This window comes from Aphelocoma coerulescens, chromosome 27 (genome assembly GCF_041296385.1).
Source record: "Aphelocoma coerulescens isolate FSJ_1873_10779 chromosome 27, UR_Acoe_1.0, whole genome shotgun sequence".
NCBI lineage: Eukaryota > Metazoa > Chordata > Aves > Passeriformes > Corvidae > Aphelocoma > Aphelocoma coerulescens.
In genome coordinates, this window is record NC_091040.1 from 4605318 (window position 1) to 4624680 (window position 19363).

The 19363-nt window shown below is 56.0% G+C and overlaps 3 protein-coding genes and 3 pseudogenes across 3 annotated transcripts; all 6 read right to left on the reverse strand.

The window, feature by feature from the left end:
• Positions 1-4106: 4106 nt before the first annotated feature.
• LOC138099115 (feather keratin Cos2-2-like) lies at positions 4107-5810 on the reverse strand. The gene is made up of 2 exons (XM_068996179.1): positions 5510-5810; positions 4107-4156 (listed from the first exon to the last, which is right to left on the reverse strand). Exons 1-2 carry the CDS (start codon positions 5808-5810, stop codon positions 4107-4109), a joined length of 351 nt encoding a protein of 116 aa, XP_068852280.1.
• Positions 5811-8235: 2425 nt separating this feature from the next.
• On the reverse strand, positions 8236-8984 carry LOC138099360 (feather keratin Cos1-2-like; annotated as a pseudogene).
• Positions 8985-10329: 1345 nt separating this feature from the next.
• Positions 10330-10876, reverse strand: LOC138099116 (feather keratin Cos2-2-like). The gene is made up of 2 exons (XM_068996180.1): positions 10576-10876; positions 10330-10343 (listed from the first exon to the last, which is right to left on the reverse strand). Exons 1-2 carry the CDS (start codon positions 10874-10876, stop codon positions 10330-10332), a joined length of 315 nt encoding a protein of 104 aa, XP_068852281.1.
• A 2450-nt stretch (positions 10877-13326) lies between these two features.
• On the reverse strand, positions 13327-14075 carry LOC138099371 (feather keratin Cos1-2-like; annotated as a pseudogene).
• Positions 14076-15420: 1345 nt separating this feature from the next.
• On the reverse strand, positions 15421-15967 carry LOC138099117 (feather keratin Cos2-2-like). Its single transcript, XM_068996181.1, has 2 exons — positions 15667-15967; positions 15421-15434 (listed from the first exon to the last, which is right to left on the reverse strand). Exons 1-2 carry the CDS (start codon positions 15965-15967, stop codon positions 15421-15423), a joined length of 315 nt encoding a protein of 104 aa, XP_068852282.1.
• Positions 15968-18417: 2450 nt separating this feature from the next.
• LOC138099374 (feather keratin Cos1-2-like) lies at positions 18418-19166 on the reverse strand (annotated as a pseudogene).
• Between the last annotated feature and the right edge of the window lie 197 nt (positions 19167-19363).

Here is a 19363-nt window from a genome sequence, read left to right on the forward strand (position 1 = left end):
CCCAGCACTGGTAGTCGGGGTGCCAGGAGGAGTTGTGCCTCAGTTCCAATTACCTCTGAGGCAGCTTGGACTCCTTCATAGGCTGCCAAGATTTCTTTCTCTGTGGGAGTGTAGTTGGCTTCGGACCCTCTGTAGCTTCGGCTCCAGAATCCCAGCGGTCGGCCTCGAGTCTCACCAGGCACCTTCTGCCAGAGGCTCCAGGACAGACCATTGTTCCCGGCTGCAGAGTAGAGCACGTTCTTCACCTCTGGTCCTGTCCTGACTGGGCCAAGGGCTACGGCGTGAGCGATTTCCTGCTTGATCTGGGCAAAGGCTTGCTGCTGTTCAGGGCCCCAGTGGAAATCGTTCTTCTTGCGGGTAACCAGGTAGAGAGGGCTCACAATCTGGCTGTACTCAGGAATGTGCATCCTCCAGAAACCTATGGCGCCTAGGAAAGCCTGTGTTTCCTTCTTGTTGGTTGGTGGAGACATCGCAGTGATCTTATTGATGACCTCAGTGGGAATCTGACGCCGTCCATCTTGCCACTTCACTCCCAGGAACTGGATCTCTCGGGCAGGCCCCTTGACTTTGCTCTTCTTGATGGTGAAACCAGCTTTTAGGAGAATTTGGATTATTCTCTCTCCCTTCTCAAACACTTCTGTTGCGGTGTTCCCCCACACAATGATGTCATCAATGTACTGCAGATGTTCTGGGGCCTCACCCTTTTCCAGTGCAGCCTGGATCAGTCCATGGCAGATGGTGGGACTGTGCTTCCACCCCTGGGGCAGTCGGTTCCAGGTGTACTGCACACCCCTCCAGGTGAAAGCAAACTGAGGCCTGCACTCTGCTGCCAGAGGAATGGAGAAAAATGCATTGGCAATGTCAATAGTGGCATACCACTTTGCTGCTTTGGACTCCAGCTCATACTGGAGCTCCAACATGTCGGGCACAGCAGCGCTCAGCGGTGGAGTCACTTCATTCAAGCCACGATAGTCCACAGTCAATCTCCATTCCCCATCAGACTTGCGCACAGGCCAAATGGGGCTGTTGAAGGGTGAGTGGGTCTTGCTGACCACCCCTTGGCTCTCCAGCTCACGAATCATCTTGTGGATGGGAATCACAGCATCTCGATTTGTCCGATACTGCCGGCGGTGCACTGTCGAGGTGGCAATTGGCACTCGTTGCTCTTCCACTTTCAGGAGCCCAACTGCAGAAGGATTCTCAGACAGTCCAGACAGGGTGTTCAACTGCCTAATGCCCTCTGCCTCCACAGCAGCAATCCCAAACACCCACCTGAGTCCCTTTGGGTCTTTGTAATAGCCATTCCGGAGGAAGTCTATGCCCAGAATACACGGGGCCTCTGGGCCGGTCACAATCGGATGCTTTTGCCACTCCTTCCCAGTCAGGCTCACCTCAGCTTCCAAAAGGGTCAACTGCTGTGATCCCCCGGTCACCCCTGCGATGGATACAGGTTCTGCCCCCACATGTCCCGATGGCATTAAAGTACACTGTGCCCCACTATCAACCAATGCATCATATTTTTGTGGCTCTGATGTGCCAGGCCATCGGATCCACACCATCCAGAAAACCCGGTTCTCCCGTGCCTCTTCCTGGCTAGAGGCAGGGCCCCTCTAGCCCTGGTTATCATTCTTTCCCTGGGCATACATACTAGAGGTACCTTCGAGGGGATCTGACATATCATCCTCCTGTCTGTAATACCTGGCAGCTCGGTCACGGGAGGCTGAGGCTACTTTCACCTTAGCGGAACCCCCTCGGTTAGTGCCTCCCTCCTTGAGTTCACGCACCCGCGCTGCCAGGACAGAGGTGGGTTTCCCATCCCACCTTCTCATGTCTTCCCCATGCTCACACAGGAAAAACCACAGCTCAGCTCGTGGGGTGTACCCTCTCTCTCTAGCAGGGGGACGACGGGCTCTGACCTGGGGGCCTGTGACTCGCACTGGTGCCACACTGACCTTCCTCATCTCCTTCATCTCCTCTTTGAGGTCCTGGACCACAGCAGAGACATGAGCTTTCAGCGGACCATTGACCATGCTGTCATAATTCCTGAGCTTGTTGGCAACAGAGCCCACTGTTTCTCGGTTATTGTCAGCATCAATGGTTGCAATGAAGGTGGTGTATTGCGATGGCCCTAGTCTTGCCAGGTTCCACATCATCTGTCCTGTGCACCTGACCTTATCGGGGTCATTACCGTGCTGTCCATCCCTCCCAAAGAGTACCTCTAATACTGCCACCTCTCTTAGCTGTTGGATCCCTTCCTCGAGTGTCTTCCACTGCATTCTATGATGGTACTCCTGCATTCTCTCTTTGTGAATGAACCTTTCTCTCACACTCATTAAGAGCCGGTCCCAGAGAGAAAGGGGTCCTGGCTCCCTCACAAATACCTGGTTCACACCTGGGTCCTGGGTCAACGATCCCAGATACCTTGCCTCACCACTATCCAGTTGCACACTTGTGCCCATAAGGTCCCAAACCCGAAGCAGCCAGGTGGTATAAGGCTCACGCCCCCTTCGCACAATGTCATCTCGCATACCACGGAGACTGTCGTACGAGAGGGACTCAATGATGATTTCTGGCTCTGGCTCACCTGCTGGTTGTGAGGGCCCTGGTTCCCCATCATCATTAACTGGTCGTACTGATTTGGTCTTACACTTCCTCCTTTGCACAGGGGCAACTGCTGCTGGCTGTACTTGTCCTTGGGGTTCAGCTGAAACCTGGGTGGTTGTAACATCCGTGGGTTCCACTGCTGCACTGTCAGACTCACCCTTTTTGGGGCAGGGAGAGGTTTTTTCACTAGCTGAGGAGGTGTATTCCCTTAGCAATTGGCATATCCCCTGGTGCACCTGGCCCATCTCCTGGCACATCTCCTGCATCCCTTTCGCCAGTACCCCCACCCATTTTGGGTAGTCCATTTCTGAGGTGGGCTGTTGGGCGGTATCTGGCTGTGGGGGAGGGTCTCTAGTGTCTGGGGCTGTGTCAGGCTCTGGGGCTGAATCAGGCTCTGGGGTAGGATCTCTAGTGTCTGGGGCCGTGTCAGGTTCCGGGGCAGGATCAGGCTCTGGGGTAGGAACTTTACTCTCTGGGGCCATGTCAGGTTTTGGGGCAGGATCAGGCTCTGGGGCAGGATCTCTAGTCTCTGGGGCTGGTGTCTGGGTAGTTATCCAAGCCAATCTCAACTTATCCTTGAATGCTAAATAGAGTAGGCCTACCAGCAGCAGGTGGTTAGTATTCAGAGGGAATCTAAACCCTTCGAAAATTGATGGGGTGGGTCCAAAGAACTGGTTGAGGGGTTGGGGGAAAACTTCCCCTGGTGTCATTTCCTCACAGAAGGTACCATTGTTAACATAACCCCAAAAACATGCGCTCAGTGTGTGATAGCCATTTATCCACGTGCCCACATTCCGGAGGAAGTTAAAAACCCATGAATTCCTCACCTTCTCGACCCATAGCACAAGCTGGATAACAGCAATGGTAGCCTTAGTCAGAGGACCCATATTCAAGTAAGGAGCTGCAAAGGGGAAGAATATAGCCATGGCCACATGCCACCCGAACCAGGGCAAAGTAGACCACATAGTGCTGCCTACCAAGGTTCCTATATCCAACACACCAAATTAAGTTATCCAGGAACTGTTATTCCTTTTTCACCTCTCTCTCTTAATGCCCTCAGGCCCCACGGTTGGGCGCCAAGATCTGTCTCGGTTTGAAAGACAGGTGTCTGCTAAGGAAGGCAGAAGCCTCCCTTGGAGTGGCAGATGTAACCCCTTTCCCTCTGAGTTATGATTTTGGAATCAAGGGTCTTTAGGCAAAGATGTGGGAAATAGGAATAACAGTTCTTTACTATATATATATATAGATAGATAGATAGGTAGATATATAACCAGTCGAACAAAACAACAACAACTATGGCAGTAACAGCAAACACAAACCCAGTCCCAGCCTTCTCGGCTGTCAGGCTATTTCCCCTCGGGTGCAGTTCCGCTCGCAGCCGACAGGGATCGCTGGCGGCTCCCGGTGAGCAGGGCAGGTGCGATGGTTCTCCCGCGGCTGCTTTGGTGCCCTGGGATCCCGGGGAAGGATGGAACAAAAAAAACTTCACAAATCCCGGCTGGTCAGCCAGTCCTGGACTCCCGGAACCGCAGGCTGGACTGGCAGGCCGGAGCTGCAGGCACAAACACAAATCCCGGGTGGCAGACGAGATGTATCCAAAAGGGGAACCCCCCGGGGCTCCAGGCAGGCAGGGTGAGCATGGCTACAGCGTAGCGAAGGCTCGAAACAGCAGCGGTGCAGGGCGGCCCCAGCCCCAGCCTCTAGCAGGGCAGGGAAAGCAGCCTTGGGATCCCGGTGTTGTTTCCAGCAGAAAGGAAAGACGCCGAAAACGGGAACCAGCAGATCTTCTCTCCGCGGCTTCTCTCTCCAGACGCTGAGAGCGAACTGAACTGCCCGCCAGGTGAAAACAAAAGCCTGGACGGGCCCTTTTGTCTTTCTTAAGTATGGCTATCTCCTCTCAAGTATGGCCATTTATCTCCTAGCAACATGCTATGGGAAAAAATTCCTTTAACAGAAAAAAAACTAGGACTAAAGTAAAACCCCAACAATGTCCAACTTCCCTCAGGAAGTGATGGCTGGCCACTTCCCAGGAAGCAGGGCTTCCTCACGTGTAGTGGTTGCTCAGGAAGGCCAACTTTGTAAATAAGGCTGCAGGAATGGGCTCTGTGGGAGGAGTCCAGCGTCTCCCGCCGTGTCTGAGTCACTTCCAAGGCTGTCCAAAGGGGACTCAGCGCTGCCCAACCCTGAGCACATTTGTCACTCTGGTGATGCCTCTGTGAAAGCGTATGTCATTAGAAATGGTCTGGGCTGGAAGGGAACTTAAAGATCATTTATTTCCACTCCCGCTGCCCTCAGCAGATGGGCACTGACGCCACCCACTAAACCGGGTTGATCAAAGAGCTGTCCAAACTGGCCTTGCACACTTCCACGGTTGAGGCATCCAAAACTTTTCTGGGCAATTTCCTACAGTGCCGCACCACCCTCACAGTGAGGCACATCTTTGTCGGCTCCAAGAGAACAAAGAAAATTGCACTGCCGGGATTCCAGTGCTGAGCTTCCTCCACTTTTTCCAATGGGCAAACAGGAAGAGTTGCAACAGGAAGAAGGAGAAATCAGAGGCCAAAGTTTGAATGCAAAACCAACTTTATTGAGTCAAAAGAAGAAAAGGAGGAGGCTCACAGAGGGCACCAGGAGCAGCCACTAAGATGCAGTGAGGGTGTCAATCCGGCCGGCCTGCAGAGGGAAGGAGGCCAGCAGGTCCCACTAGGGCTGGCATTGAGTGGTGCTGACAGGAAAGGAAAAGGAAGAGAAAAAAGAGAGGAGAGGAAACAATAGGCAGAAGCTCTAAATCCAGAGGCTTAAAGTTCTGTCTTCAGTCCAGCACCATGTTCTGAGGTCGTGGAGGTTCTTGCCTGAGGATGTTGGTGGCGGCAGCAGCTTTAGCAGGGACGACAACATCTTTCACCATAGCGGCTGGTGATGCAGGAGATGTCAAAGCCCCCGGAGCTGATGGGCACTCCTTCAGAGCTGAGGATGCTGCCAACGGCAGCGGAGGTGGAGGATCCCACCACGGTGTTCTGTGGGAAGGAGCTGAGGATGGGCCCGGGCAGGGTCACCAGCACAGCAGGCGGCTCAATGACGACGGTGGAGCTCTGGCACTGCCTGACACAGCACTCATTGCAGCTGCTGGCCAGCGGGCAGGGGCCGCAGGACTGGCAGCAAGGGTTGCAGGGCTGGCACTGCTGGCACTTCTCAGGGCAGGACATGTCTCGAGCCTGGCGCTGCACCTGGCACAGAGGGCAGGGAGGAAGCAGAGCACACGCACACCTGAGACACAGCCCGCAAGGCACCCCCAGCAACACAAGGCCCCTGCTGCTTGCGCAGCTGCAGCCTGTGCGGGCCCAAACTGGGGATCCTGGGCCTCAGCCCAGCACGCTCCTTCAGAGCTCAGCCAGCCCCAGCCGTGCTCCTGCCCAGCCTGGATGCAAAGAAGCACCTCAGCCCAGCCTCAGCCTCTGGCCAGAACACACGCTCTCCCCTCTGCCCACACGAGCACCATCGGAGAACACCCCAGAAGAACAAGGAGCGGCAACAAGGGCTGGAAAGCTCAACCCTGTCCTAGAGAGGGTGGAGGAGAAAGGGGCTTCCAACTCACCTGGTTCCCAAGGAGCAGGAGGTGACAGAAGTGGATGAGACAGCCACCGGTTAGGCTGCCTTTTATGCTGGCCCCACAGTGCCTCAGGGCTCAAAGTCCGTGCTGCCTGAGTGATAAATTTCCTGTGTGATCCCAATGAATGGAAAGATCTCTGGGAATGCTATGGCATGACTTGCTGGTTCCCTCTACCATGACTTTGCATTTCCTGGCCTACATCATTCCCATTCCCTCGCGGACACTTCTTCTGAGAGCTGGTATGTGAGATTCCATTTGTCCTGAGGGCAAGGATGTGTCGGTGAGCAGAAATTATGAAATTATGAATTAATTGCAGAATGTCAAGGAGGCAGGTGATGCCAGCCTGGGGCACTCTGGTGATTTATCCCTGCCAGCTTTTTTCTAATTCCTGCTGACTGGAAGGGCCTCATCTGCTCCCAGCCCTCTGCTCTTTGACTTGTCGCCCAAGGGTTCCCCGGTGTGCTTTTCCCATGGGGTAGAACCTCTTTGCCTTCCTCCTCGGCCTGCACAATCCACGAGACTCCTGTAGCACTGCTGCCTGAGCTTGTGTCCTGCTTGGAGTGCTGTGTCCCTGCTCTGGCTGGCAGCTCCCCAGCTGCTCCTGAGGCACATCCCTTGCCATGGCCTGTGCCCCATGTGCTGCCCCGCAATAATGTGCGTGGCAGCGTGGCTGTGCCCCAGTGTGTGCCAGTGCCTGCACATCCCTGTGCTTGTGCACTCGTGGGAACACCCCCTGAGAGCCTCTGGCCTACTCGGGGATCGTTGTGCACAGGGCAGAGCACTTGTGTGCAGCCCCCTGCCCGTGTGCCTGCACACGTTTGCTGGGGTCTGTGCGTCTGGGTTCATCTCTGTGCACACCTGGGCAGGCTGGCAATGTGTCAGTGCCCGTGTGTCTGTGTGTCTGTGTGTGTGTGCACAGCTGTGCCTGAGCTCACGTCTCAGCCCAGCCATTCCAAGCCCCGTAGGGACTTCCCTGCCCAGCAGTGCCAGCCACTCGCACACACTCAGCCCCGCGTTATCGGCAGGGACCTGGAGAGGGCCACGGCCCTCACGGCACACCGAGGACAACCCCAAAGCCAGGCCATCCCTTTGATGCAGCATCCCGGCAGCCTTGGGACACTCTGCTCTTTCCCAGGGTCCTTGCTCCTGCCTCATGGAGAAAGTTGGAGGTTACCGTGTTCTGGTGGCTCTGTGGAGATGGGGGAGTCCTGTGGCCACAGTGGCCTTTGTCCTGAGCCAGGAGCTATGGGAGAAGGATGCTGTCAAAGAGCACGAGGCATGTGGAGAAAAGAGTTTGACCATGTCTGGGAAGTGGAGGCAGGAAAGTGGAAGATTTGCTCCTCTCCCACATCCAGAAGGGGAAAAAGTGGCAGCTGCCAGCACGATGGGAGGAGGGTTTTGGTTCTGTCCTCATGCTTGGTTGAGCCAGTGAAACCCCTCAGCCCTGCGTGTGTGCACAGAAGCTGGGCCGAAGGCTTATTGTGAGGAAGCTGTTTGAAGAGAGGACGTTGTGGACTATCCCCAGGCATTGCTGATTGCCATTCCCTCACCGGTGACCTTTTAACATCATCCTCTCCTGCTGGTCCCCATTTTGGAGAAGCCAGGGATGTGTTTGTCAGCTCCAACGGAAAAGGCACAAATTAAAATCCACCGTGAAGTGTCCACCCTCTGCTGTTTCCACCTTTTGCCCTGAGCTCACTGGAGGAGTTCCCACACAAGGAAGGAGAAAGCAGAGGCCCAGGTTTGGATGCAAAACAACTTTATTGAGTCTAAGGAAGAACAGGCTCACAGAGGACACCAGGAGCAGCCACTGAGGTGCAGTGGGGGTGTCCGTCTGCCTGGCCTGCAGAGGAAGGCAGGGAGGCCAACAGGTAGGCTGGCATTGAGTGGTGCAGACAGGAAAGGGAGGGAGGGGAAGAGTAATCCAAGGGGTTAAATAGGTTGTTCCCAAGATCCATCTTCAGTCCAGCCCCAAGTTCTGAGGTCGTGGAGGTTCTTGCTCGAGGATGTTGCCAGCAGATTTAGCAGGGGGGACAGCATCTGCTGCCATAGCCGCTGGTGATGCAGGAGATGTCAAAGCCGCCAGAGTTGATGGGCACTCCGCCAGAGCTGAGGATGCTGCCAACGGCAGCGGAGGTGGAGGATCCCACCACGGTGTTCTGTGGGAAGGAGCTGAGGATGGGCCCGGGCAGGGTCACCACCACTGGGGAGGGCTGGATGGCCACGGTGGAGCTCTGGCACTGCCTGACACAGCACTCATTGCAGCTGTTGGCCAGCGGGCAGGGGCCGCAGGGCTGGCAGCAAGGGTTGCAGGACATGGCTCGGGGTCCCAGGTGCACCTGGCACAGAGGGCAGGGAGAAGCAGAATGTTAGGACGCTTGAGAAGCAGCACTGCCCCAAGCACCCTGCAGCCAAGGCACCTCCTGGCCCACACTGCACTGCCCACCTCAAAGCCCAGGAGCCACCTCAGCCAAGTCCCAGCCTCTCTCTGCACAAGATCTTCTCCCCCCTGCCTTCTCCCAGCAGAAGCAGCTCCCAGCCCTGGGCTCTGACAGCCCCGATCAGCTGAGACCTCCAGCCAGGAAAGAGCTGGGCTGGAAGCAGGAGGAGAAGGATTGGAGGCTTCCCACTCACCTGATTCCTGAGGAGGAGGAGGAGGTGAGAGAAGTGGATGTGAGAGCAGAGACTTGGGCTGCCTTTTATAGCAGTCCTGCACTGCCTCAGGCCCAGTAGCACCTTGGTGGAAGTAATAATTTTGTGACCAGCTCATGGCAAATGTGCACCATCCCAGCTAATGGCAGGGGCTGTGTCCTGGTTTCCTGCAGTGCGGCCTTTTCATTTCCTGGCTTCTGCCGTGTGCGTTCCTATGTGAAGACTTCTGTTAGGGCCGGGATGAGAGGCCCAAGTATTTCCAGGACATAAACACGTCAGAGTCGGCAGAATGCTCGCATCATGGTCTGGTGGCATTCCATGCGGGCATGTGAGGTGAACCTGTGTCATTCCTGTGGGTTTGTTTGTGGCAAAGTTCTCAGGACATCACACTTGTTCTTCTTGTACACATGCACCTCTCTCCCTCATCTCTGCGTGACAGCACGTGAGTTTTCATGTGCAGCCTGGTGTTCTGGAGCATTCGGGAAGTGGGTCAGATATGCTTTGTGGTCTTGCTTCCCCTCTAATACGTCTCCCTTTGGCCAACAGCCCATGCCCGCTTCTGCAGCTCGTTCCTGCTCTTGGCCTGGGCTGGATGACCAGCTGTCCCAAGGTTGGCCTTGGCTGCATGGATGGTGCCCACCAAGCCACTCTATCAATCCCATGTGTGCCGTGGACAGAGAAGAGAAAATAAAAGAGAAAGCAACTTGGAGCTTGTTATAAGGCAGTTTGCTAAAGCAAACGCAAAGCGTTATGCGTGTATGAGAAAAGCAGAAAAATAAATAATTTTATGTCCAACTTCCCTCAGGAAGTGATGGCTGGCCACTTCCCAGGAAGCAGGGCTTCCTCACGTGTAGTGGTTGCTCAGGAAGGCCAACTTTGTAAATAAGGCTGCAGGAATGGGCTCTGTGGGAGGAGTCCAGCGTCTCCCGCCGTGTCTGACTGAGTCACTTCCAAGGCTGTCCAAAGGGGACTCAGCGCTGCCCAACCCTGAGCACATTTGTCACTCTGGTGATGCCTCTGTGAAAGCGTATGTCATTAGAAATGGTCTGGGCTGGAAGGGAACTTAAAGATCATTTATTTCCACTCCTGCTGCCCTCAGCAGATGGGCACTGATGCCACCCACTAAACCGGGTTGATCAAAGAGCTGTCCAAACTGGCCTTGCACACTTCCACGGTTGAGGCATCCAAAACTTTTCTGGGCAATTTCCTACAGTGCCGCACCACCCTCACAGTGAGGCACATCTTTGTCGGCTCCAAGAGAACAAAGAAAATTGCACTGCCGGGATTCCAGTGCTGAGCTTCCTCCACTTTTTCCAATGGGCAAACAGGAAGAGTTGCAACAGGAAGAAGGAGAAATCAGAGGCCAAAGTTTGAATGCAAAACCAACTTTATTGTGTCTAAGGAAGAAAAGGAGGAGGCTCACAGAGGGCACCAGGAGCAGCCACTAAGATGCAGTGAGGGTGTCAATCCGGCCGGCCTGCAGAGGGAAGGAGGCCAGCAGGTCCCACTAGGGCTGGCATTGAGTGGTGCTGACAGGAAAGGAAAAGGAAGAGAAAAAAGAGAGGAGAGGAAACAATAGGCAGAAGCTCTAAATCCAGAGGCTTAAAGTTCTGTCTTCAGTCCAGCACCATGTTCTGAGGTCGTGGAGGTTCTTGCCTGAGGATGTTGGTGGCGGCAGCAGCTTTAGCAGGGACGACAACATCTTTCACCATAGCGGCTGGTGATGCAGGAGATGTCAAAGCCCCCGGAGCTGATGGGCACTCCTTCAGAGCTGAGGATGCTGCCAACGGCAGCGGAGGTGGAGGATCCCACCACGGTGTTCTGTGGGAAGGAGCTGAGGATGGGCCCGGGCAGGGTCACCAGCACAGCAGGCGGCTCAATGACGACGGTGGAGCTCTGGCACTGCCTGACACAGCACTCATTGCAGCTGTTGGCCAGCGGGCAGGGGCCGCAGGACTGGCAGCAAGGGTTGCAGGGCTGGCACTGCTGGCACTTCTCAGGGCAGGACATGTCTCGAGCCTGGCGCTGCACCTGGCACAGAGGGCAGGGAGGAAGCAGAGCACACGCACACCTGAGACACAGCCCGCAAGGCACCCCCAGCAACACAAGGCCCCTGCTGCTTGCGCAGCTGCAGCCTGTGCGGGCCCAAACTGGGGATCCTGGGCCTCAGCCCAGCACGCTCCTTCAGAGCTCAGCCAGCCCCAGCCGTGCTCCTGCCCAGCCTGGATGCAAAGAAGCACCTCAGCCCAGCCTCAGCCTCTGGCCAGAACACACGCTCTCCCCTCTGCCCACACGAGCACCATCGGAGAACACCCCAGAAGAACAAGGAGCGGCAACAAGGGCTGGAAAGCTCAACCCTGTCCTAGAGAGGGTGGAGGAGAAAGGGGCTTCCAACTCACCTGGTTCCCAAGGAGCAGGAGGTGACAGAAGTGGATGAGACAGCCACCGGTTAGGCTGCCTTTTATGCTGGCCCCACAGTGCCTCAGGGCTCAAAGTCCGTGCTGCCTGAGTGATAAATTTCCTGTGTGATCCCAATGAATGGAAAGATCTCTGGGAATGCTATGGCATGACTTGCTGGTTCCCTCTACCATGACTTTGCATTTCCTGGCCTACATCATTCCCATTCCCTCGCGGACACTTCTTCTGAGAGCTGGTATGTGAGATTCCATTTGTCCTGAGGGCAAGGATGTGTCGGTGAGCAGAAATTATGAAATTATGAATTAATTGCAGAATGTCAAGGAGGCAGGTGATGCCAGCCTGGGGCACTCTGGTGATTTATCCCTGCCAGCTTTTTTCTAATTCCTGCTGACTGGAAGGGCCTCATCTGCTCCCAGCCCTCTGCTCTTTGACTTGTCGCCCAAGGGTTCCCCGGTGTGCTTTTCCCATGGGGTAGAACCTCTTTGCCTTCCTCCTCGGCCTGCACAATCCACGAGACTCCTGTAGCACTGCTGCCTGAGCTTGTGTCCTGCTTGGAGTGCTGTGTCCCTGCTCTGGCTGGCAGCTCCCCAGCTGCTCCTGAGGCACATCCCTTGCCATGGCCTGTGCCCCATGTGCTGCCCCGCAATAATGTGCGTGGCAGCGTGGCTGTGCCCCAGTGTGTGCCAGTGCCTGCACATCCCTGTGCTTGTGCACTCGTGGGAACACCCCCTGAGAGCCTCTGGCCTACTCGGGGATCGTTGTGCACAGGGCAGAGCACTTGTGTGCAGCCCCCTGCCCGTGTGCCTGCGCACGTTTGCTGGGGTCTGTGCGTCTGGCTTCATCTCTTCATCACACCTGGGCAGGCTGGCAATGTGTCAGTGCCCGTGTGTCTGTGTGTCTGTGTGTGTGTGCACAGCTGTGCCTGAGCTCACGTCTCAGCCCAGCCATTCCAAGCCCCGTAGGGACTTCCCTGCCCAGCAGTGCCAGCCACTCGCACACACTCAGCCCCGCGTTATCGGCAGGGACCTGGAGAGGGCCACGGCCCTCACGGCACACCGAGGACAACCCCAAAGCCAGGCCATCCCTTTGATGCTGCATCCCAACAGCCTTGGGACACTCTGCTCTTTCCCGGGGTCCTTGCTCCTGCCTCATGGAGAAAGTTGGAGGTTACCGTGTTCTGGTGGCTCTGTGGAGATGGGGGAGTCCTGTGGCCACAGTGGCCTTTGTCCTGAGCCAGGAGCTATGGGAGAAGGATGCTGTCAAAGAGCACGAGGCATGTGGAGAAAAGAGTTTGACCATGTCTGGGAAGTGGAGGCAGGAAAGTGGAAGATTTGCTCCTCTCCCACATCCAGAAGGGGAAAAAGTGGCAGCTGCCAGCACGATGGGAGGAGGGTTTTGGTTCTGTCCTCATGCTTGGTTGAGCCAGTGAAACCCCTCAGCCCTGCGTGTGTGCACAGAAGCTGGGCCGAAGGCTTATTGTGAGGAAGCTGTTTGAAGAGAGGACGTTGTGGACTATCCCCAGGCATTGCTGATTGCCATTCCCTCACCGGTGACCTTTTAACATCATCCTCTCCTGCTGGTCCCCATTTTGGAGAAGCCAGGGATGTGTTTGTCAGCTCCAACGGAAAAGGCACAAATTAAAATCCACCGTGAAGTGTCCACCCTCTGCTGTTTCCACCTTTTGCCCTGAGCTCACTGGAGGAGTTCCCACACAAGGAAGGAGAAAGCAGAGGCCCAGGTTTGGATGCAAAACAACTTTATTGAGTCTAAGGAAGAACAGGCTCACAGAGGACACCAGGAGCAGCCACTGAGGTGCAGTGGGGGTGTCCGTCTGCCTGGCCTGCAGAGGAAGGCAGGGAGGCCAACAGGTCCCAGTAGGCTGGCATTGAGTGGTGTGGACAGGAAAGGGAGGGAGGGGAAGAGAGTGGAAGAAAACAGCAGTAATCCAAGGGGTTAAATAGGTTGTTCCCAAGATCCATCTTCAGTCCAGCCCCACGTTCTGAGGTCGTGGAGGTTCTTGCTCGAGGATGTTGCCAGCAGATTTAGCAGGGGGGACAGCATCTGCTGCCATAGCCGCTGGTGATGCAGGAGATGTCAAAGCCGCCAGAGTTGATGGGCACTCCGCCAGAGCTGAGGATGCTGCCAACGGCAGCGGAGGTGGAGGATCCCACCACGGTGTTCTGTGGGAAGGAGCTGAGGATGGGCCCGGGCAGGGTCACCACCACTGGGGAGGGCTGGATGGCCACGGTGGAGCTCTGGCACTGCCTGACACAGCACTCATTGCAGCTGTTGGCCAGCGGGCAGGGGCCGCAGGGCTGGCAGCAAGGGTTGCAGGACATGGCTCGGGGTCCCAGGTGCACCTGGCACAGAGGGCAGGGAGAAGCAGAATGTTAGGACGCTTGAGAAGCAGCACTGCCCCAAGCACCCTGCAGCCAAGGCACCTCCTGGCCCACACTGCACTGCCCACCTCAAAGCCCAGGAGCCACCTCAGCCAAGTCCCAGCCTCTCTCTGCACAAGATCTTCTCCCCCCTGCCTTCTCCCAGCAGAAGCAGCTCCCAGCCCTGGGCTCTGACAGCCCCGATCAGCTGAGACCTCCAGCCAGGAAAGAGCTGGGCTGGAAGCAGGAGGAGAAGGATTGGAGGCTTCCCACTCACCTGATTCCTGAGGAGGAGGAGGAGGTGAGAGAAGTGGATGTGAGAGCAGAGACTTGGGCTGCCTTTTATAGCAGTCCTGCACTGCCTCAGGCCCAGTAGCACCTTGGTGGAAGTAATAATTTTGTGACCAGCTCATGGCAAATGTGCACCATCCCAGCTAATGGCAGGGGCTGTGTCCTGGTTTCCTGCAGTGTGGCCTTTTCATTTCCTGGCTTCTGCCGTGTGCGTTCCTATGTGAAGACTTCTGTTAGGGCCGGGATGAGAGGCCCAAGTATTTCCAGGACATAAACACGTCAGAGTCGGCAGAATGCTCGCATCATGGTCTGGTGGCATTCCATGCGGGCATGTGAGGTGAACCTGTGTCATTCCTGTGGGTTTGTTTGTGGCAAAGTTCTCAGGACATCACACTTGTTCTTCTTGTACACATGCACCTCTCTCCCTCATCTCTGCGTGACAGCACGTGAGTTTTCATGTGCAGCCTGGTGTTCTGGAGCATTCGGGAAGTGGGTCAGATATGCTTTGTGGTCTTGCTTCCCCTCTAATACGTCTCCCTTTGGCCAACAGCCCATGCCCGCTTCTGCAGCTCGTTCCTGCTCTTGGCCTGGGCTGGATGACCAGCTGTCCCAAGGTTGGCCTTGGCTGCATGGATGGTGCCCACCAAGCCACTCTATCAATCCCATGTGTGCCGTGGACAGAGAAGAGAAAATAAAAGAGAAAGCAACTTGGAGCTTGTTATAAGGCAGTTTGCTAAAGCAAACGCAAAGCGTTATGCGTGTATGAGAAAAGCAGAAAAATAAATAATTTTATGTCCAACTTCCCTCAGGAAGTGATGGCTGGCCACTTCCCAGGAAGCAGGGCTTCCTCACGTGTAGTGGTTGCTCAGGAAGGCCAACTTTGTAAATAAGGCTGCAGGAATGGGCTCTGTGGGAGGAGTCCAGCGTCTCCCGCCGTGTCTGACTGAGTCACTTCCAAGGCTGTCCAAAGGGGACTCAGCGCTGCCCAACCCTGAGCACATTTGTCACTCTGGTGATGCCTCTGTGAAAGCGTATGTCATTAGAAATGGTCTGGGCTGGAAGGGAACTTAAAGATCATTTATTTCCACTCCTGCTGCCCTCAGCAGATGGGCACTGATGCCACCCACTAAACCGGGTTGATCAAAGAGCTGTCCAAACTGGCCTTGCACACTTCCACGGTTGAGGCATCCAAAACTTTTCTGGGCAATTTCCTACAGTGCCGCACCACCCTCACAGTGAGGCACATCTTTGTCGGCTCCAAGAGAACAAAGAAAATTGCACTGCCGGGATTCCAGTGCTGAGCTTCCTCCACTTTTTCCAATGGGCAAACAGGAAGAGTTGCAACAGGAAGAAGGAGAAATCAGAGGCCAAAGTTTGAATGCAAAACCAACTTTATTGTGTCTAAGGAAGAAAAGGAGGAGGCTCACAGAGGGCACCAGGAGCAGCCACTAAGATGCAGTGAGGGTGTCAATCCGGCCGGCCTGCAGAGGGAAGGAGGCCAGCAGGTCCCACTAGGGCTGGCATTGAGTGGTGCTGACAGGAAAGGAAAAGGAAGAGAAAAAAGAGAGGAGAGGAAACAATAGGCAGAAGCTCTAAATCCAGAGGCTTAAAGTTCTGTCTTCAGTCCAGCACCATGTTCTGAGGTCGTGGAGGTTCTTGCCTGAGGATGTTGGTGGCGGCAGCAGCTTTAGCAGGGACGACAACATCTTTCACCATAGCGGCTGGTGATGCAGGAGATGTCAAAGCCCCCGGAGCTGATGGGCACTCCTTCAGAGCTGAGGATGCTGCCAACGGCAGCGGAGGTGGAGGATCCCACCACGGTGTTCTGTGGGAAGGAGCTGAGGATGGGCCCGGGCAGGGTCACCAGCACAGCAGGCGGCTCAATGACGACGGTGGAGCTCTGGCACTGCCTGACACAGCACTCATTGCAGCTGTTGGCCAGCGGGCAGGGGCCGCAGGACTGGCAGCAAGGGTTGCAGGGCTGGCACTGCTGGCACTTCTCAGGGCAGGACATGTCTCGAGCCTGGCGCTGCACCTGGCACAGAGGGCAGGGAGGAAGCAGAGCACACGCACACCTGAGACACAGCCCGCAAGGCACCCCCAGCAACACAAGGCCCCTGCTGCTTGCGCAGCTGCAGCCTGTGCGGGCCCAAACTGGGGATCCTGGGCCTCAGCCCAGCACGCTCCTTCAGAGCTCAGCCAGCCCCAGCCGTGCTCCTGCCCAGCCTGGATGCAAAGAAGCACCTCAGCCCAGCCTCAGCCTCTGGCCAGAACACACGCTCTCCCCTCTGCCCACACGAGCACCATCGGAGAACACCCCAGAAGAACAAGGAGCGGCAACAAGGGCTGGAAAGCTCAACCCTGTCCTAGAGAGGGTGGAGGAGAAAGGGGCTTCCAACTCACCTGGTTCCCAAGGAGCAGGAGGTGACAGAAGTGGATGAGACAGCCACCGGTTAGGCTGCCTTTTATGCTGGCCCCACAGTGCCTCAGGGCTCAAAGTCCGTGCTGCCTGAGTGATAAATTTCCTGTGTGATCCCAATGAATGGAAAGATCTCTGGGAATGCTATGGCATGACTTGCTGGTTCCCTCTACCATGACTTTGCATTTCCTGGCCTACATCATTCCCATTCCCTCGCGGACACTTCTTCTGAGAGCTGGTATGTGAGATTCCATTTGTCCTGAGGGCAAGGATGTGTCGGTGAGCAGAAATTATGAAATTATGAATTAATTGCAGAATGTCAAGGAGGCAGGTGATGCCAGCCTGGGGCACTCTGGTGATTTATCCCTGCCAGCTTTTTTCTAATTCCTGCTGACTGGAAGGGCCTCATCTGCTCCCAGCCCTCTGCTCTTTGACTTGTCGCCCAAGGGTTCCCCGGTGTGCTTTTCCCATGGGGTAGAACCTCTTTGCCTTCCTCCTCGGCCTGCACAATCCACGAGACTCCTGTAGCACTGCTGCCTGAGCTTGTGTCCTGCTTGGAGTGCTGTGTCCCTGCTCTGGCTGGCAGCTCCCCAGCTGCTCCTGAGGCACATCCCTTGCCATGGCCTGTGCCCCATGTGCTGCCCCGCAATAATGTGCGTGGCAGCGTGGCTGTGCCCCAGTGTGTGCCAGTGCCTGCACATCCCTGTGCTTGTGCACTCGTGGGAACACCCCCTGAGAGCCTCTGGCCTACTCGGGGATCGTTGTGCACAGGGCAGAGCACTTGTGTGCAGCCCCCTGCCCGTGTGCCTGCGCACGTTTGCTGGGGTCTGTGCGTCTGGCTTCATCTCTTCATCACACCTGGGCAGGCTGGCAATGTGTCAGTGCCCGTGTGTCTGTGTGTCTGTGTGTGTGTGCACAGCTGTGCCTGAGCTCACGTCTCAGCCCAGCCATTCCAAGCCCCGTAGGGACTTCCCTGCCCAGCAGTGCCAGCCACTCGCACACACTCAGCCCCGCGTTATCGGCAGGGACCTGGAGAGGGCCACGGCCCTCACGGCACACCGAGGACAACCCCAAAGCCAGGCCATCCCTTTGATGCTGCATCCCAACAGCCTTGGGACACTCTGCTCTTTCCCGGGGTCCTTGCTCCTGCCTCATGGAGAAAGTTGGAGGTTACCGTGTTCTGGTGGCTCTGTGGAGATGGGGGAGTCCTGTGGCCACAGTGGCCTTTGTCCTGAGCCAGGAGCTATGGGAGAAGGATGCTGTCAAAGAGCACGAGGCATGTGGAGAAAAGAGTTTGACCATGTCTGGGAAGTGGAGGCAGGAAAGTGGAAGATTTGCTCCTCTCCCACATCCAGAAGGGGAAAAAGTGGCAGCTGCCAGCACGATGGGAGGAGGGTTTTGGTTCTGTCCTCATGCTTGGTTGAGCCAGTGAAACCCCTCAGCCCTGCGTGTGTGCACAGAAGCTGGGCCGAAGGCTTATTGTGAGGAAGCTGTTTGAAGAGAGGACGTTGTGGACTATCCCCAGGCATTGCTGATTGCCATTCCCTCACCGGTGACCTTTTAACATCATCCTCTCCTGCTGGTCCCCATTTTGGAGAAGCCAGGGATGTGTTTGTCAGCTCCAACGGAAAAGGCACAAATTAAAATCCACCGTGAAGTGTCCACCCTCTGCTGTTTCCACCTTTTGCCCTGAGCTCACTGGAGGAGTTCCCACACAAGGAAGGAGAAAGCAGAGGCCCAGGTTTGGATGCAAAACAACTTTATTGAGTCTAAGGAAGAACAGGCTCACAGAGGACACCAGGAGCAGCCACTGAGGTGCAGTGGGGGTGTCTGTCTGCCTGGCCTGCAGAGGAAGGCAGGGAGGCCAACAGGTCCCAGTAGGCTGGCATTGAGTGGTGTGGACAGGAAAGGGAGGGAGGGGAAGAGAGTGGAAGAAAACAGCAGTAATCCAAGGGGTTAAATAGGTTGTTCCCAAGATCCATCTTCAGTCCAGCCCCACGTTCTGAGGTCGTGGAGGTTCTTGCTCGAGGATGTTGCCAGCAGATTTAGCAGGGGGGACAGCATCTGCTGCCATAGCCGCTGGTGATGCAGGAGATGTCAAAGCCGCCAGAGTTGATGGGCACTCCGCCAGAGCTGAGGATGCTGCCAACGGCAGCGGAGGTGGAGGATCCCACCACGGTGTTCTGTGGGAAGGAGCTGAGGATGGGCCCGGGCAGGGTCACCACCACTGGGGAGGGCTGGATGGCCACGGTGGAGCTCTGGCACTGCCTGACACAGCACTCATTGCAGCTGTTGGCCAGCGGGCAGGGGCCGCAGGGCTGGCAGCAAGGGTTGCAGGACATGGCTCGGGGTCCCAGGTGCACCTGGCACAGAGGGCAGGGAGAAGCAGAATGTTAGGACGCTTGAGAAGCAGCACTGCCCCAAGCACCCTGCAGCCAAGGCACCTCCTGGCCCACACTGCACTGCCCACCTCAAAGCCCAGGAGCCACCTCAGCCAAGTCCCAGCCTCTCTCTGCACAAGATCTTCTCCCCCCTGCCTTCTCCCAGCAGAAGCAGCTCCCAGCCCTGGGCTCTGACAGCCCCGATCAGCTGAGACCTCCAGCCAGGAAAGAGCTGGGCTGGAAGCAGGAGGAGAAGGATTGGAGGCTTCCCACTCACCTGATTCCTGAGGAGGAGGAGGAGGTGAGAGAAGTGGATGTGAGAGCAGAGACTTGGGCTGCCTTTTATAGCAGTCCTGCACTGCCTCAGGCCCAGTAGCACCTTGGTGGAAGTAATAATTTTGTGACCAGCTCATGGCAAATGTGCACCATCCCAGCTAATGGCAGGGGCTGTGTCCTGGTTTCCTGCAGTGTGGCCTTTTCATTTCCTGGCTTCTGCCGTGTGCGTTCCTATGTGAAGACTTCTGTTAGGGCCGGGATGAGAGGCCCAAGTATTTCCAGGACATAAACACGTCAGAGTCGGCAGAATGCTCGCATCATGGTCTGGTGGCAT

Coding starts and splice junctions, on each gene's coding strand:
- LOC138099115 (XM_068996179.1), bottom strand. CDS start 5,810: ATGTCCTGCCCTGAGAAGTGCCAGCAGTGCCAGCCCTGCAACCCTTGC. Junction 4,157..5,509: donor CTGCATCACCAGCCGCTATG/GTGAAAGATGTT, acceptor TTGTGCCTGCAG/CTCCGGCCTGCCAGTCCAGC.
- LOC138099116 (XM_068996180.1), bottom strand. CDS start 10,876: ATGTCCTGCCCTGAGAAGTGCCAGCAGTGCCAGCCCTGCAACCCTTGC.
- LOC138099117 (XM_068996181.1), bottom strand. CDS start 15,967: ATGTCCTGCCCTGAGAAGTGCCAGCAGTGCCAGCCCTGCAACCCTTGC.